The sequence below is a fragment of the Diplotaxodon limnothrissa genome, linkage group LG8 (assembly GCF_057381915.1).
Source record: "Diplotaxodon limnothrissa isolate DT_005_m linkage group LG8, D_limnothrissa_male_GT1.1, whole genome shotgun sequence".
NCBI lineage: Eukaryota > Metazoa > Chordata > Actinopteri > Cichliformes > Cichlidae > Diplotaxodon > Diplotaxodon limnothrissa.
Window position 1 is genome coordinate 11,168,414 of NC_140603.1, and position 17,096 is coordinate 11,185,509.

The 17,096-nt window shown below is 40.1% G+C and overlaps 1 protein-coding gene and 1 long non-coding RNA gene across 2 annotated transcripts; one reads left to right on the forward strand and one right to left on the reverse strand.

The window, feature by feature from the left end:
* Window positions 1-1,004, forward strand: LOC146626341 (uncharacterized). The gene is made up of 3 exons (XR_014906466.1): window positions 1-282; window positions 358-424; window positions 949-1,004. It is a non-coding gene; the product is annotated as an uncharacterized LOC146626341 (long non-coding RNA).
* Window positions 1,005-5,861: 4,857 nt separating this feature from the next.
* On the reverse strand, window positions 5,862-16,652 carry LOC146626342 (sterile alpha motif domain-containing protein 3-like). The gene is made up of 7 exons (XM_085361805.1): window positions 16,559-16,652; window positions 16,194-16,212; window positions 15,705-15,789; window positions 15,450-15,614; window positions 14,953-15,159; window positions 14,454-14,720; window positions 5,862-5,927 (listed from the first exon to the last, which is right to left on the reverse strand). The coding sequence occupies exons 1-7, from the start codon at window positions 16,650-16,652 to the stop codon at window positions 5,862-5,864; spliced, it is 903 nt and encodes a 300-aa protein (XP_085217931.1).
* Between the last annotated feature and the right edge of the window lie 444 nt (window positions 16,653-17,096).

Consider the following 17,096-nt stretch of genomic DNA (forward strand, 5'->3'; position numbering starts at 1 on the left):
CCAAGCTCTTGAGTCGTTTAGTAGCTATGAAAACACTCAAATCTATGATGTTTAGATACATTTTAAGTACATGAAGGCACTCATGTTTATTCAAAGGGGGAGGGTGTAACCCCTATAGACATGGTTACTAGTATTTTCTTGTTTTTACCTGGTATTATTATTTCCGACACCCCTTGAACACACTTTGATTTTCCGTAGTTCAGTGAATGCAACAAAAGCACGTTGCTGCATTAAGCTAGGCAAAACGGAGCAAGACACCGAGAGCAAATAACAAGCTACACAGTGAGTCTTTTGGTATAAAATAAGTGTTATAAAGTATTTTCAACAGTCTCTAACTTAAAGTTATGTACTTTTCAGAGGCCTTTATGTGTTTTACTCTCGACCAAAACCAGGCAGAGCGTGTATTTGTTTCTTGGGAATTCCGGTGAGTTACTAGAGATGATAAGTTAGCAGGAAAACTTATGCTAATTTTACATGTGATAAACACTGCAACAGTGCGAATTCCGTATTGTCTAAAAAAAGCTAAAACCAGTCGGAGTACTTGAATCGTGTGTGAAATGGAATGTCGTATTTTATTTTATTGTCTATTTGATTGGGCATCTTCACAAATGTGCAAAACTAATGCAGGATGCACTTCTCTTTTAGCCATAAATGTTGTCCAGTGCCTTTTCTGCACTTTGTCATTTCAGTTATAGGTTAATACATGTAAATAAGTTATTTAAAACTAGTTACGTTACAAACATTTCATGATGTGATTACATATGCCTTAAAAAGGGGTATATAAATACAATTGATTGTAATGCTGTAAAGCAATACAAATGGAATTCATAGAGACAGAACAATGTTAAAACAACAGTGTACTTGATTTTGAAAACTTTATGAGATCTCATTTTATTTAGAAAAACTGTTAAGAACTATTTTGTTTATTGCTCTGTACTGTATGTGCAGACTGGTTTTTTGTGATCCTGGATCTGAAGTGGTTCTGGATATGGATGGCGAGCCAGACCCTGTGAAAACTCTTGGCAAATCCAAAAGCAGTGTGGCCAGCTGTTCTGGATGCAGGAGTAGAGCTACAGTCTGAATTACTTCGAATCGCAGGATTTCAGATAAGCAAGAGCAAAAACTGCTTACTTCATACGGATTGTTTCTCTGGGAAACTATTGAACTCCCAATATCCTGCTCATCAGGAGTCAGGTCTAAAGAGACTACTTATTTTATTTTATTTTGTTGTTATTTTCAAAAGAGCGCTCTTCTCTGTTGATCTTCTGTTAATTTTCTATGCTGTTTACATTGGATTATTGCACCACTGTAACATTGTAATAAACCTGCCGGCTGTTCAACACTCAATTCTCTCAAATTTATTTTACTCCTCTCGAATCTAGTCTATAAGTTTAACCCTACTATACTAAGCAGGTGTTACAGATACAATAGACTGCAGATTGACAAAATAGGGCATAATGACCTGAAAAAGGGCTAAATGTGGAAACAGGGTATATGTTAAGATGCAGTTAACAAAAATTTTGACAAAACCATTACATAAAAAAATGGAGAGCTTGATTGTGCACTTTCTGGTAAACGAGGATTGTGAACTTTTATTTTGTTGTTTTTTTGGGGGGGAGGTAGAATTGAGAATAATTTTTGTGGGCGGAACAGCAACAGATTTTTGTTTGGCTTCCTACACAGCTGAACAGAACATTAATAACATTTCAGCTCTTCAGACATGGACTGAACTCTTGAGTTTCGCAGCCTTTCCGTCCTTTCCGGAGGCTTCGGGACCAAAAGAGAGTAATTAGAGAGCTTTGATTACAATTGCATATTCATGTACTGATGGGTAAAAATTAATCTGCTCACCCTGGCCCATGTCCATTGTCACAGACGAGCATCGGTGGTGTGTGTTAATTACGGGCCCTAAACACGTGTGGGGCGATGTAGCATATCGGTGACATGCATCTGTGCGTGGCACTCGCGGGGTCTCTAATCAAGTTTTGCATTCCAATTTCCTGGCAATGCCCTTTCTTTTAACAGGGGTCAAGCCTCCTTCGCTAATTTGTTTGGCTGCCGGATGGGTGAACAGGGGTAGTCTGGCTGGTGTGTGTCTGTGTGTGAGGATTTTCCCCTGGTTATTGTAAAGTTGTCGGGTTTTTTGTTGATATTTCTTAAAGAGCTACTAACTGAAAATTTGTCCCAATTTCTGAATTTCATGTCTAAATGGTGCTTTGAAGGATTGGCCACGCTGCCAAGAGTGAAATATTTGGAGGATGCATTGATTTTGTGTGTGTCTCTGTGCGTGGTGATGTAGGTAGGATGATGGGCGGCAGTGTGGGAGGGGTATGACTGGAGTGTGTGTGTGTGTGTGTGTGTGTGTGCGTGTGGGTGGTGTGGCTGATGGTGGGAGCTCTCTAAATAACAATGGTCTGTCTGAAATCCTGGAATAAGTTACATGTCTCTCCTCGGTGTGCGCGTTCGTGCGAACACATCTCCCTCTGTGCTTATGTGACAGGACGTGAACATAGGAGGATAAGACATCTATTTTAATGTCTTTTGTCGAGTCAAATGCCAGAAGAGAAAAACGAAACACAAAGTGGGCTGCTGCCGTGCTGCGTTCCAAACCATATTCAGTGCGCTGAAAGAGCCGAAAAGCTAATAATCACTGAGGAAAAAATGCCACAGAGCAGCCGTCCTAACCTTACAGATAAATCAAACACACGTTGTCATAACCGGCTGATGGCGTAAGTGCTAACATTTTTTCCCCGTTTCTAACATTGCTGTTTTCCTGCAAGTCAGAACCTCGGTGGGTATTTTTTTTTGCATCCTCCAAAACTCTTTGCCCCTTTTGAGGGCCTTGTTTCCATAGCAACAAGGGCTTTTGCGTGTGTGCGTGTGTGTGTGTCCAGCTCGACTTGTTGCATTTTGTGATGCTCACAAGCACTGAGCTGCGTCTCATGCTTCAGAGGACAGCAGCGCAGGGTAAAAGAGTGCAGCAGGTTTGTGGTTTCTTTTCAGGATAACTGGAATATTACCACACGTCTCCAGTCAGCATGTGCAGACGAGAGACGCTGGCTGACTATCAATGACATCTGAAACTGCTGCAAATGGCTGCTCTGCCTCGTGAATGTACTGTTATTTTCTTGTCTTCCCCATGTCATTTTCTTTTTTGTTTTGTTTTTTTTAATTTGCATTGATCAATACAGCAGCAGCTCTGCTCTGCCTAACAACATCTCTCTCATCCAGCCAGTTATCACAGTTTACCGAGCATGGCATATCCCGCTGACTCTCTTCCCCATCCTCCCTCTGTGGCTTCTGTCATTTTTGACTCTATTTCAAGTTACCTGTCACCAAATGTGCACATGTATTCCTCCAGGTGTTGAGCCACTTATTGGACTGTCTGCTAATGTGCATAACCCTTCTCCCTTCTCCTTGAAACTTCTCCCACTTCACCTCAGCTTCACTTGCCTATACATCCTAGACGTGCCACTTCATCTTACCCCTCCACCCACACCCGCGTCCCGTCTCCCAGACAGTCATTTGTCACCTGTATCTCCTGTTGATGATAACATCTGTCTGTTGGAAAATCAGTCGTCTGCCGTGTATCAAAGCGTAGAGAGGCTCATATACAGGTAGATAGCGTTGTCATCCTTCCACCTGTCAAAGCCAGCCCTCCCACTGTCTCCTCCCATGCTTCTCCTTTCCTGTGATGCCCTTGAGTTCTGACATTAAAGTCGAATCGCCACACACATAAAAACAAAATGCAAAAACACTAATCCCTTGTGCATTACGGCAGCAGATAGAATGTAACAGCTAATGTAGCTAATGATCATGTTGTAATTGCAGCTAACAATGTTTCTCATTATGTGCTGCAAATGTTAAATGTGTAATAGAGTGCTAAGTAAAACCACACTGCTTAACAGAGATGTAATCCGATTACTTTTTTCAAGTAATGATTAAAGTAAGGGATTACTATTGGGGCGACCGTGGCTCAGGGGATTGGGAATCGCATCTGCAACCGGAAGGTCGCCGGTTCGATCATTGGGCTCTCTGTCCTGGTCGTTGTGTCCTTGGGCAAGACACTTTACCCTACTTGCCTACTGGTGTTGGCCAGAGGGGCTGATGGCGCGATATGGCAGCCTCGCTTCTGTCAGTCTGCCCCAGGGCAGCTGTGGCTACAACCGTAGCTTGCCTCCACCAGTGTATGAATGTGAGAGTGAATGAATAGTGGTATTGTAAAGCGCTTTGGGTGCCTAGAAAAGCGCTGTATAATTCCAATCCATTATTATTATTGCAAAAACAGTAATTAGATTACCGTTACTTCCCGTAAGCACGCTGCGTTACTGCGTTGCTAAGAATGTCTCATGACATAAGCGAGTGCGACGTTCGTGGCAACAGCTGTGTGCAGATCAACAATGGATAATATATCGAGTGCGGAGAGAGTATGAGCGTGCAGTGTTTAAAGCGTGGAAGTACTGACCTTACTTTGAGTTTGATTCCATAAAAAGTGACAAAAACATTAGCGTCCGCTGTCAAAGGAGCTTGCAAAGAAAAGCGTCTGGACTTCTTTAAGTTGCTTGAAGACGTTTCACCTCTCATCCGAGAAGCTTCTTCAGTTCTAAGGTCAAATGGTGGAGAGTCCCAGATATAAGCCTAGTGGGAGTGACCCCCCACAGAGGGACAAAAGGACCCCCTGATGATCCTCTAATTGCCTGAGCCAAGGTGGGAAACTGGGAACACACCCGAAACTCTGGCTGATTGGGACCCACGCCCAGTTTCCCACCTTGGCTCAGGCGATTAGAGGATCATCAGGGGGTCCTTTTGTCCCTCTGTGGGGGGTTTCTCCCACTAGGTTTATATCTGGGACTCTCCACCATTTGACCTTAGAACTGAAGAAGCTTCTCGGATGAGAGGTGAAACGTCTTCAAGCAACTTAAAGAAGTCCAGACGCTTTTCTTTGCAAGCTCCTTTGACTACGATGACCTGGATGACTGAGAACCTTCACAGACATTAGCGTCCGCTGTTCATTGCGTGGGAAGAAAACTTCTTTTTACAGCGAAAAAACCCCTAAACTTCCGAGCAAGTACCGACAGTGCGCTACCACGTAATGGGAAATTCACAGACAAACTCGCGGATTCTTCCAGTGACCGCTGCGGCACACCTGACCCAGGGCAAACCTCCGCCTACGCCACTCCTGCTTTACAGGTGAAAATAGAGCAACAGGACCACTGAGTCTTTTATTTTATTTATTTTCTGCTGTGTTTCACTTGCATCTATTTGAAAGACTGAGTGTAAACACAAAAAAATATTTTATTTTATGTGCTGGAATGTGCAGAAAATAGATTTAAATGTTAAACTAATTTCTTCCAGTCAGTGAATGTTGCATATAATTTAATGTTTGCTTGATGCATAAAGTTAAAGGATTAAAACTAATAAAAACAAGTTTTAAAAAGACACTTTTCCATTTGATTACATTTTGTATGATGGATTATGCAGATAATGTAGAATTGGGCTGAAAGATCTATCACTTTATCACCTATTCAGGTTGTAAATCGTGTTTTTAAAAAGTAACTAAGAAATTAATTACTTTCGAAAATAAGTAATCAGTAAAGTAATGGGATTACTTTTTTGGGGAAGTAATCAGTAATTAGTTACTGATTACTTTTTCCAAGTAACTTGACCAACACTGCTGCTTAATGTCAAATATAATGGTGTAATTTACATGATTTTTTTTAAAATAGATTATGTAATTATACCATTGACTAACGCAATACTGAATAACAATGCATTATCTTAGCATACAGAGTAATGTGTTAGGCAAATATTTTTGTTGCAGCCACTATATGATAGAATACTATGGAAAAGTTATATGCACTTTATATGTTTAGGTTCTTATCGATCACACAACACCTGGTAAAGATCTGAGTGGTGTCAAATTCAATCTGCAGACCAAGATTTAAAAAAGAATTTAAAAAGTTTAAACAGTATTTTACCAGACAGAATGAAGAAATGACAGGAGATGCTCTGTTTATGGTTCATGGTATATCATTAACTTTTTCCTGACATCAGTGAAAAATAATAAAAGGGATCAATGAAAAAAGAAATCCTAAGGAAAATTCTGTTTACATCCACTAGCAGGCTAGGGCTTTACTGTGTGGTGTTAGCATGTTCCTCCTGTGCTTACATGTCTTCTCTCTGTCTCCAAATCATTGAGAAAATGGTTGAAATGGCTAAAGCAAAGAATGCTGTGCTGCTAGTACAAAGTGGAGGGAAGTTTTCAGCTAATGCTAGCATAAGCTAGCTTAGCGTGGTGCATCTATAGTTCACAGTTGACTAAATTGGGAGGCTAAAGTTTTGGTTACAGGTTACAGCTTAATGTAGAAGTCTAGTTAAAAAAACAAACAAAACAAAACTGAATAGCCAACTTGTTAGAGTGACTAAGTAAACACAAAATGTAGAGATAGAAGTGAAAATATCATTTTTTGTTTATTAAAAGTTTAGCCATTAGTTCTCTTTGAACTGACGGGTTGAAGATGTTTTTTTATACACATACGTTTATCTCTGTTTCAAAGTTTTATGGGGATTGACCCTTGATGGGGAGGCTGGGGCTCAGGAGGTAGAGCAGGTCATCTACTAATGAGAGGGTTAGTGGTTCTGCATGCCGAAGTATCCTTGGGCAAGATAATGAACCCGAAGTTGGTCTGAGATGCATCCATCAGACACACTTCAGTAAATGGGTGTGAATGTTAGATAGACAGCACTTAACTGTAAAAAACAGTACGAATGTGTGTAACTGGGTGGATGAGGAGTGTTGTATAAAGTGCTTTGAGTGTTGGAATAGAGTAGAATAGCGCTATATTAGAACCGGCTCATTTACCATCTTGGCCTCTATGAACATAATAGTTAGATTTATGTTATCTTGACATGTGGATGGATGGTGCTGAGATGGCATTATTTCACTTTCTTAAAGAATATTCCAGAGCATCATATGCTAAGGGAGATATGACAGAAAGCAAAAAGGAATATTTAACCGTAAAATGTAAAATCCTCAGAGGAACTGTGTCAAGTTCTCCAAGATGCTCGGAACAGGTAGGCTATACCAATGTTTTTAACTTCATGAAGACAAAGTATTCATAAGGTTACTAAAAAAAAGCAAAAAATCATTTGCACTTACTTTAAGTGCTAAAATGTTTGCAGGTACCTTATTGCCATATTACTGTCGACAAGTATTATTGCAATAATTATATATTTTAAGCTATTTTCAATGTTTTGTTTGGAACAAAAACATCTCAAATAATTCAGGACTAGGAAATTCATGTTAGTGGGAATGAAGCTGTTTATTTATATATGTATTTTAAATATGCCTTATCAACTATTTGACAGATTGTTGCATAACTTGGTCCAGACGTTCATGCTGGCCTTATGATAAAAGCAGTGGACAAATAATGTAAAGTCAAAGATGCATCAAGCAAAAACTGGATGTTCTTGAAAAAATTACATTTAGCAGAATCAGAGTGCTGTAATTGCTACACATTTTGAGGTGCTCACATTAAAGCTGTTCTGTCCAGTTTAGCTGAGAATCATCAGTTAATGGACGGAGAGATATGGGACTTTTTGTGCTAAAGCCCTGATGGAAAATCAGAGTTGTTAAGAGAATAAGTAAGATGTATTGGCCCAGCAGTGAGTTTTCCCTTAGCCAAGTGCAATGGGGGTGTTGGACTGAACCCTACTATTTGGCATTCAGGTAAGTAAAAAACAAGGCAGGCAGTGCGACAATTAGGCTAATGGCAGTTGAGAATGGGCTCAGTGACTGGCTCGCAGTTTAATTGTTGTGAGATGGAGGAGGAGAAGCAGAATGACCGTGATGGGGATTTCAAGGTGGGGTTGTTGTAAAGATCCCAGCCCAGTCAGGTGTGCCAAACAGAGCAGAACAGTTGGCCAGGCATAGCAGATTCTGGAACAGCACAACTTGGCTCAGGTCTGATGTAACCTGCTGCCATTTCTAACAGCCAGTGTGGGAAAACGCAGGGGAGAGAGAAGATGGAAGGCAGCACAGAGGGATTGGAGGTTGTTTTGGGAGGGCTGGGAGCAAACGACTGAGGGATAAGAAACCGAGAGAAGACAGAAGTGGGAGGAATTAGAAGCAGCAGGGTAAGTGGTGATCAGAATTTGGGAAAGATGGTGGAAGAGAAAAAGACTAATGGATCCAAGAAGCAAGTGGGTAATAAACAGCCATAGCAGAACGAGCATGTAGTAGGAGGAAAATGAAAAATTACCAGATGAATGAAATTCAAAGTTTAATGTTTCTCTTAGGATGAATTGCACTGTGGCAATCTGTTACTTTTCAAACTATTGTGTCATCAGGTCTGCACTGTAAAAATGACAACTAGTATTTGTTAGTCTCAGTAAAACGTTCAATAAATAAATATTTGTCACTGGCAGCAAGTAAAAGCTTGTCAGTCCAACAAATTTGAAGTTGCACAAAGCTGCATGACAAGGATTTCTGAGTTACACAGACGACTACGGAAGTTTCCCTTGAGGAAGCCTTGCAGTTAACGGCATCATGCGTGTGCGCCACCTTGTGGCGGGGGTGCGATGTGCATGAGCTTTTGCATTTGCCTGAGCATCAAACTGATTGCTGGTAAAACTTGAGTGCATATACAAGGGAAACTTCCGTAGTCGTCTGTGTACCTCAGAAATCCTTGTCATCCCGGACGAGCCCCCAATGGGTGGCTGTAGCTCAGGTGGTAGAGCAGGTCATCTACTGATCGGAAGGTTGGTGGTTCGATTCCTGGCTTCCCCTAGTCTGCATGCCAAATATCCTTGGGCAAGATACTAACCCGAAATTGTTCTCCGATGCATTCATCGGAGTATGAATGTGTGTGAATGTCAGTTAGAAAGCACCTAGGAAAAATGTGCTTGTGCGAATGGGTGTGAATGGGTGAATGCACAAGTTGTGTAAAGCGCTTTGAGTGCTCAGAAGAGTAGAAAAGCGCTATATAAGAACCAGTCCACAAGTTTTAACTTGCATATGCACACACACACACACTTTAGCTTTCAGTACACATGTTAACACCTCAATTATTGGGCCGTATTTCTTTAGAAGAAAGAAATAACAAACACAACAAAATCCCAGGGGAGCACCCTTTTTATGACAGGCCTGATCCCTTGATCATACCTGCATCACAGCAAAAATAAACAAAATAAAACTCCATATTATTATGTTGTGACACACGAATGATGGCACCAACCACACAGTTCGCTTGATGTTTTTATTTGGTTTTTATTTGAGACGTAATTGGCTGATGGAGCCACACCCCACCACGTACCCCATCGCCCAACCTAGGTCGGGGAGCTGTCCGACCTAGCCAACCCCCCTCCACCCCCACCCCCATGGGGGGAGGGGGAAATTGGCCACGACCACCTGCGTCCCCAGCCCATGGACCAGTGGCAGGAATGAGTTGGATCAGGGGGCCGTCCGCGTGGCAAGCGGGGAGGCGTAATTGGCCGATGGAGCTCCGGTGTGTCTCAGCCTCCCCTGCAGCCGAGCCACAAGCCACACACCGCCCCAGACGCACTTCCAGTTTACTTGCTGTGTGAACAACTAGCATGCTTTCACTACTCTGTAACACAACAGCGCCTGTGACCTCACAAGGTTAAACAAAAAATCCAAGTTGTCAGAACTTGTGTCTCCATCTTAGTGAAATCTGACTGAAGTCAGCACAAGTTGATAAAAGCTCATGTTGAATCAGGTCCACTTGAATTTTTTTAAGTGTTTCTGCTTTACAGTTTACATTTAACTTTATCTGCTGCTTGCTTGTGAAAGCATTCGGTCACTAAATGGACCATCCAGGCTAAACTGTACTTTGTATGTTTATGATGAAATTTTAGCATTATTTCACACAAAGTGTTTACTATGCCGAAAGGCAGTAACAAATATGCTATATATAGAATATAAAGGAGCAAAAGATGACCTGTTTTTTTCTTTTTGTCAAACTAAAAACATATCTAAGGCTTTAATAGATCTAATGAAGTATTTCCATCAAGTCTTGGTGGAGTGTAAACCAGTTTGGACTCTGATTGAATGTTAATGTTGCGCTGAGTTTACGAGCAACGAGTAATCAGAGTTGCCTGCTGTGGCCTTATTCTGGTGTCAGAGTGTAAGAATATTACCAGAATTTGAGAAAAGCAGTGCCTCAGGCAGGGAGCTCTAATGTTTACTCATTAATGTATTTGCCAAAGCAAATTAGTGGTATAAACACATTTTCTACACTCTCAGAAATAGGGGTACCAAAGTGTACCAAAAAGGGTACAAATGCTTGTCGCTGGGGGTGTTCCTTTTTGAAGGACATTTCTGTACCCTTTAGGCTTGGTACATTTTTGTACCTTATAAAGTTGTACCATCTGAAGTACAATCATGTACTTTCCTAAGACATAAATGTACCTTCAAACTATAGTACAGAAATGTTCCCTTGAAAAGGGTACAATAGGGTACCTATGAGGGTACCCCCCCAGCGACAACCTATTTCGTACCTAAAGAGACAAAAATGTACCCCCAATTAGGGATGGGTATCGAAAACCGGTTCTTGTTGAGAACCGGTTCCCACTGTTTCAATTCCTTGGAATCGTTTGCCACTTTTAAAAACGATTCCCTTATCGATTCCAGTCGCCCCGAATGACGTCATCACGTTGAGTAGCGTCTTTTACCCAGTAGGAAACACGGCGCCTGAGCGGCGCAAACGCTCAAAAGTTTGGTTACAACTTATGAGAAAGGATGACAACAGGGCAACGTGCAATACTTGTAAAGTAGAGATTTCATCAGAGGGAGGAAACACTACGAACATGCAAAAGCATTTGCTCAAAAAACACGCGATTGCTTTCAACGAATGTCGTGTTTTTGATCCGCTCCGGACTAGCGAAGCTCAACCCAGCAGCAGCGGTAGCGTTTCCACGTCCTCTCCCGTTAATACTGCAGGTAACTAATCAATTAGCATTGCATATTATGTTAGCGCGATTTACCTTATTACAAAACCTGCTATTACTGTGCGTTGCATTTAGTGACCATGATGAGAGAGACAGACAGAGTCTGGCTCAGATGCTGGCAGTTCTCGCTGCAGTCTACCGGTAGCGTCTCCTTTCAGGCCAGGATAGACGAACGTCACCGAGCAGTGACTAAGTTTGTGGTCAAAGGCTTGCACCCATTTGCCACAGCAGATGCCCCCAATTTCACTTTGGTAAGTGAATGTGTTTAATTGTAGGCAGGGACATTACTGGATATTCTTGTGTAATTGCTACAGAATAATTTATGTTAAACTTTGTTATTGCTACAGGAGAATATTTATTTTATTATTTTACATTTACAATTTTTTTCCTGGGGACCCTGTGACACCCCATTGAAGAGCCGTAGGCTGGATCTCTTAAGATCTCACTGTTGGGTTTGTAAGGCCATGTTACTCCTAAATTTCTATCTTGTTCAAAGAGAAGATATAAAACAAAGTTCTAAGCTAATCGACTTTAGTGTTCTCCTTTTTTAAAAAAAAAGAATCGATAAGAGAATCGATAAGGAATCGAATCGTTAAACAGAATCGAAAATGGAATCGGAATCGTTAAAATCTTATCAATACCCATCCCTACCCCCAATAGTCCAAAATATTTGGTTATTTAACTATTTATTTTCGATAATAGAATCACATCAAAGCATTTAAACAACCACAGGAATACATCCTTGATTACATTCATACATTGCCATAGGACATGTTAAGAAAAATACATTCATTTAAAAAAAAGTAAACAATCACATAAAGACATTAAACACCTGAACACAATGTTTTGACGGATCACAGAGATGTCATGTATTTAAAAAACTGTCCACACAAATGTTTTGCTCTACTTCATCAAGCCAGAATATATATATGTCATATATATAGACAAAGTGGAAAATGTTCTTGCAATCACGTCACACAGAATACCTCAAGGACACAAACAGTCTATCATCAACTAAATAGGTGTCTAGAGCTTGAAAATCTAATTCATTTCCTGGATTGAACAGGATCCAGTCATTGTCAACTGCCACTTGGTAAGCATGGAAATGACATTCATAAGTGCGAGGAAGTAACAGTTTCCCACACAATACCCAACAAGTATCAACATTCAAAATATACTTGATTTTAAAGAATATAGGTATGGCTTCAGTGTGTACATGGCCAACTACAAAAACATCCTCAAGTTCATATTTGACACTGCTGACAGATATAGCAGACACACGCTGAAGCACTTTATCCTGAAAATGCACATCTGTAAAACTTTTGTTCATTTCCAGAGCATTCTGTAAGTCACCTGGCAGAGATGAAAATGGCACACTGACACTTGTGCTGAGTGAATGTTCAAAGTCAACAAGCAACCTACCTGAAGAAAACTCCCAGCACTGTTTCATTTGATGACGATTGCTAAGAGTTGCAGTGATGTTTACAAAGTTTTTGCATTTACTCGCTATATTTTTGAAATATTGATGCTTGCTTTCATATCTCATACACCATAAAGGGCGAAGAGGACCATACATCAAAATCAGCCTTGGGTAGTGAATAAGGTAGTGACACTTGGGTGTTAAAACATTTCCAAAGACTTTTGTAGTCATTTCAAGAAATTCTTGAATAAGCAGGTTTAAATGAGCAAGCTCATCTTTTCTCACATTTGTAGCCATTACACGATCTACGATTTCTGAACATAATAAGAACACATGCCAATATGGAGTGCCAGGTGGAACATGGGGAGCCATTAAAAAAGGCAAGAGCCTGAAAAGGCACCATTTTTGACTGGCTGATCCAACTATGTTAGAATTTCGAAGCACATCTTTTCCGTCAGTGGCACTGGTCTGTTCGGCTTGTCATTCCTCCCAAACTTCACATTTTTCAGCTCATCATTGATTTCATATATGGTGATGTGCTTTTCCCTGTGAGCTTTACAAATAACCAAGTTCATTACCAAAGGAATAACCCCCTCCAGCAAGTCGTGCATTACATCTGGGGGAAGAGACTGGGTCACATCAAAATAAGGCAGTGCATCAAATGTACAGTTACCATACACACCGTACAAAGCAGCACTCTCTGGGTTGTTTTCCACACAGTTTATGTGGTACTCATGTACTTTGGTTGTTCTAATAACAAAATGGTCCTCACAAAAGTGCTGTTGTATCTCCGAGTGCGAGGCCATACAAAATCGGCATATTCTGCCTGTATTGAAAGACATTGAGAAACGCCCAATCATATGAGCAGAAAGGTTGTCGCATGAAATGGTAGCAAGAGCAGCATGAACTGTGTGCTCTACTTCATCGACACAGATAGTGAAACCCTCTGTGGACAGCATCTTCAAGTCAGTTATCAAGGGCTGAAGTATAGTTTCAAGCCCACACTCTTTTAAATGTGAATGGCGAACCAGTAAGGCTAAATGAATGTGACTCAACTTTGAGCGATGTTTTCCACTTATGTTTCCTATAGTATAATAAAATGCACAGATTTTGTATTTATTTTGTTTTGCACCAAGTGGGTTCACAATTTCAAATTCATCTTCATAAAAATGAAGTCTTAGAGCTTGAGGATGGTCTTTGAAAAATGAGTGGTCTTTAAAATACATGCCATCTTTGTAATCAGTCAAAACATCATCATCTTGATTTCTGTGGTTATCCAGAACAATTTGTTCCCACACATCCTCCACCTGACAGTATTTGTTTAATACCTGTAGGATTGGAACATACGAATAACTACCAATTTTCACACCAGAATGGTCTCTTACTGTGTAACTGATAGGTTCTGTCATGTTCATTTTTGATTTGCAGTGTTCTTTTATCATAAATGGTGAACGAATTGAATCACATGCTTTCTGGAAAAAATCTGAAGTAGACAAAACCTGCTCAAGTTCTGGACAATCACTGAGGCGGAAACCATGTTTATCCAAATGATAACGAATAAACGAGTCGTAGTTTTCTTTAAAAAAACACAAAAGAAAACTAAGATCATCAACGATGTCTTGCTGAACAGAGTGTGGAAGGTTATTTTTTTCAGTACATTTGAGAATAAAGCTAAATAAATGATCTCCTAAATTATCAAGCAAACTGTCCATACTAGGTGGTGTGGGCTGCTGAACTGTGTGCGTCTCGTCTGAACTGTGTGTGTGTGGGTCTTCAACCTCTTTGTGTGCATGGTTTTCAAATCCATCTTCAACTACCTCAAGGCTATTCAAAACAGAGGGTTTGTGTTTGCGATACACATGGCGTCGAAAAGAGTGATACTTGGAAAAAGCTGCCTGGCAGTCATTTATTCCACAAGTGATGCTGAAATGAGGCTCATGTGCGTGTACTAACCCAACATGTATAATCAACTTCCTCAGAGTAAATGCCCTTTTTGAACATTTTGAACATTTGTGGAGTGGGGGCATATTTAATAGAGTTGGTTAAGTACCCTGGCGACACTTACTGGCAGGGGTTTGTCTCCCTGGTCTCCTATGTTGACAATGCAGTTCTGAAGAAAGACAAGTGTTTTCTTGAAGTATGCAGGGTAGGTCATGTTGAACATGAAGAAGGTGGAGAATGCTGAGATGTAGGCCTCATCCAGCGAGACCTTCTTCAGTGGCAAATCCTTGGTCATTTGAAGAACATTTTGAAGAACAGCAGTGAAGTTTTCGCTAAAGCGGCGACAGATGTTGTCTTGGCAGGGATGCATTAAATCAACCTCATAACACAACTGGAAATGAAAAGAGCAGAATAGACAAAAGAATGACATTTTACATTGAGGATTTAAATTTTTGACATGTTTAAAGACACAGACTGGAGATAAATGTAAAGTGCTTTAACCCGTGAACAAAAATTCTAAAGATAATGAACAGATCGATTAATCAGTTAGTACAGAAAATAATAATCAGATTTAGAGACAAAAAATCATTAGCTGTTTCCCCAATCATCTTAACAATTCTTACCCCTGCAGATGTCCCCAGGAATGGATATCTCTTTAATAGGTCCACAGTACACATTCCTTCAGCTACCTCTCGACGTCTCCATGCAAAGGTTTTTGTCATGCGGTCTTTCACCAGTGCTGTGTCAGGATGTAGCTTCTTGTGCTGATCATTTAGCACCTTGATATGAGCATCAACGGAGGCTGCATCTTCCCCCACAAAGCACGAATCCTTTGTCAAAACAGATATCAGTATTATCATAAGTAAAATCTGATAAGTTAATGTTACTCGAAATGCGGTAATTTGTACACCAAATGCTTTGAAAAAAATGCAAAAATGTTGAATAGGAATTGCAAGTTGAGCTGACTTTTGTTAAATCAACTGTGAAGTTCCTTTTTCTATGTTAATGTTATCTGTTAACATGTTTCTTTCAATTAATGTTTACTTTTAGCTTTACAGTGAACATAATAAGACTACATATGTTACCTTAGCTCTTAAAGGCTGAGGGTGTGAGGACTTACGAGAGAGGGCTTCAGTCTCTTCAGACAGGAGCTGCTCGATTCCTCTGTGGTCCGATGTTTCTGCGTGCGTCCAAACTTTTCTTTAACCCGGTTCACTTCTTCGTTGCTGATTAGGGGAGCCCGTTCTGCTTTGAACTTTCTCTTGAGTTGGCTGTGCCAGGTGTCCTAGTTGTTTCAAATGTATATAAGTAGTTAATTATGCTTACTTTATATTAATATAATCTATAAAAGAAACAAAAAAGGAGAGGTACTCACATAACCATTTCCGTGTACATCTCTTAAAGGATACTTCACAATCAGGGCTTTGATTACCTGGATGTAGTCTGAGTGGGTTGGGTACCTGTTTCAAACATAAGAAAGACAACCCACAGTGCACTGATTACTCTTATCCTTTCCTGGGGGCTTTTCTGTTCTTCAATTCTTCTAATCATATTGTTATTACCGTAAATAGTATGTTGTAGACCAATGTCAAATCAATGTAGCTAAAGTTGATTTTAATTTTTTAAAAATGGGCGTGGACAAACAGCCACATCTCTCCCAAACTTAATAACATAATAATAACAATAAGCTATCATTGTGAATCTGTCTATATTCCCCAAAAGGAAGTTACAATTAATTCTCTTGATTAATTGTTAATATAAATTAACTGGTAATATAAAAATGTAAGTAAGTGTCCCTGCACAGAGCTTACAGCTCTCATATTCGAAAATCCCACTAAGTAGGTGGAATGGTACAAATGTGTACCTTCCATTGTTTAAAATCCCTTTGAGCGGGAAACAAGTTAGATGGGATAAATTTTGCTTAGAAAACGATTTTGTTAATAGCTATATTTACATACTAGCATGTTTTGAGAAATTATTGATTTTTTTACATTTTTGTACACGGTTCGACACTATTTATTGATAAAACACTCGAATACGGCGGGCAGACAGACGTTGAACATTCCACCAACAGTCTAAATAGTCCACATTTGTACCTTTCTTTGTTTAAAACTTAGCTAACTGCTAGCTTTCGCCCATGTTAAATCTAGCTCTTCGGACTTTTGCTAACTCTACTGTAAAATTACACGTTGTAATTTTTATAAAAACACAAAATCACACCCGACTTACCTCTAAATCTTTGCGCCTCGTCGTCTGACACATCAATGCCTTCTTCCATCAACCTTTTAAGGAGCTCCTCCGTGGATAACCCCCTGAGAGTCATTTTCTGTGTCAACGCTAGTCAGCGCGGAGGCGGAGCACTCATCACTGCTGCCTTTTCGGCCTTTGGGATTAATGCGCGTTGCGAATTTGACACATGAAAATACAACATTGTGGTATTAATGCGCAGTTGTTTAGAAACCGTTATGCTGTCTTGGCGAACTATATTTGTAACTTACAAAATGTAGTCACCGTAACATAAAAATCTGCTTGACATTTTAACTTCCAAAGAACCTCGGTTTAACTTGATGTTGCAAATTCCATAAAAACCTCACAATTAATGAACAATTCTAGGATGTAGTTAAAGCAAAAAAGTAAAGTCCAAACATAACAGTAAAATGATTTCACGTTTTTGAAAGATTTAAAACATTAAAAAATTATAACTGGAACTTAATAAAATGGAAATGGACCAGTTTTTTTTAACATCATTTGGTTGTGCCTGCATGTC

Bases quoted from the DNA above. Each gene is read 5' to 3' on its own strand.
- LOC146626342 (XM_085361805.1), bottom strand. From the start codon at position 16,652: ATGACTCTCAGGGGGTTATCCACGGAGGAGCTCCTTAAAAGGTTGATG. The intron at 15,160-15,449 runs GTAAGTCCTCAC...GTTTTGACAAAG, and splicing joins AGAGACTGAAGCCCTCTCTC to GATTCGTGCTTTGTGGGGGA. The intron at 5,928-14,453 runs GTAAGTGTCGCC...CTTGGTCTGCAG, and splicing joins AGGGAGACAAACCCCTGCCA to ATTGAATTTGACACCACTCA.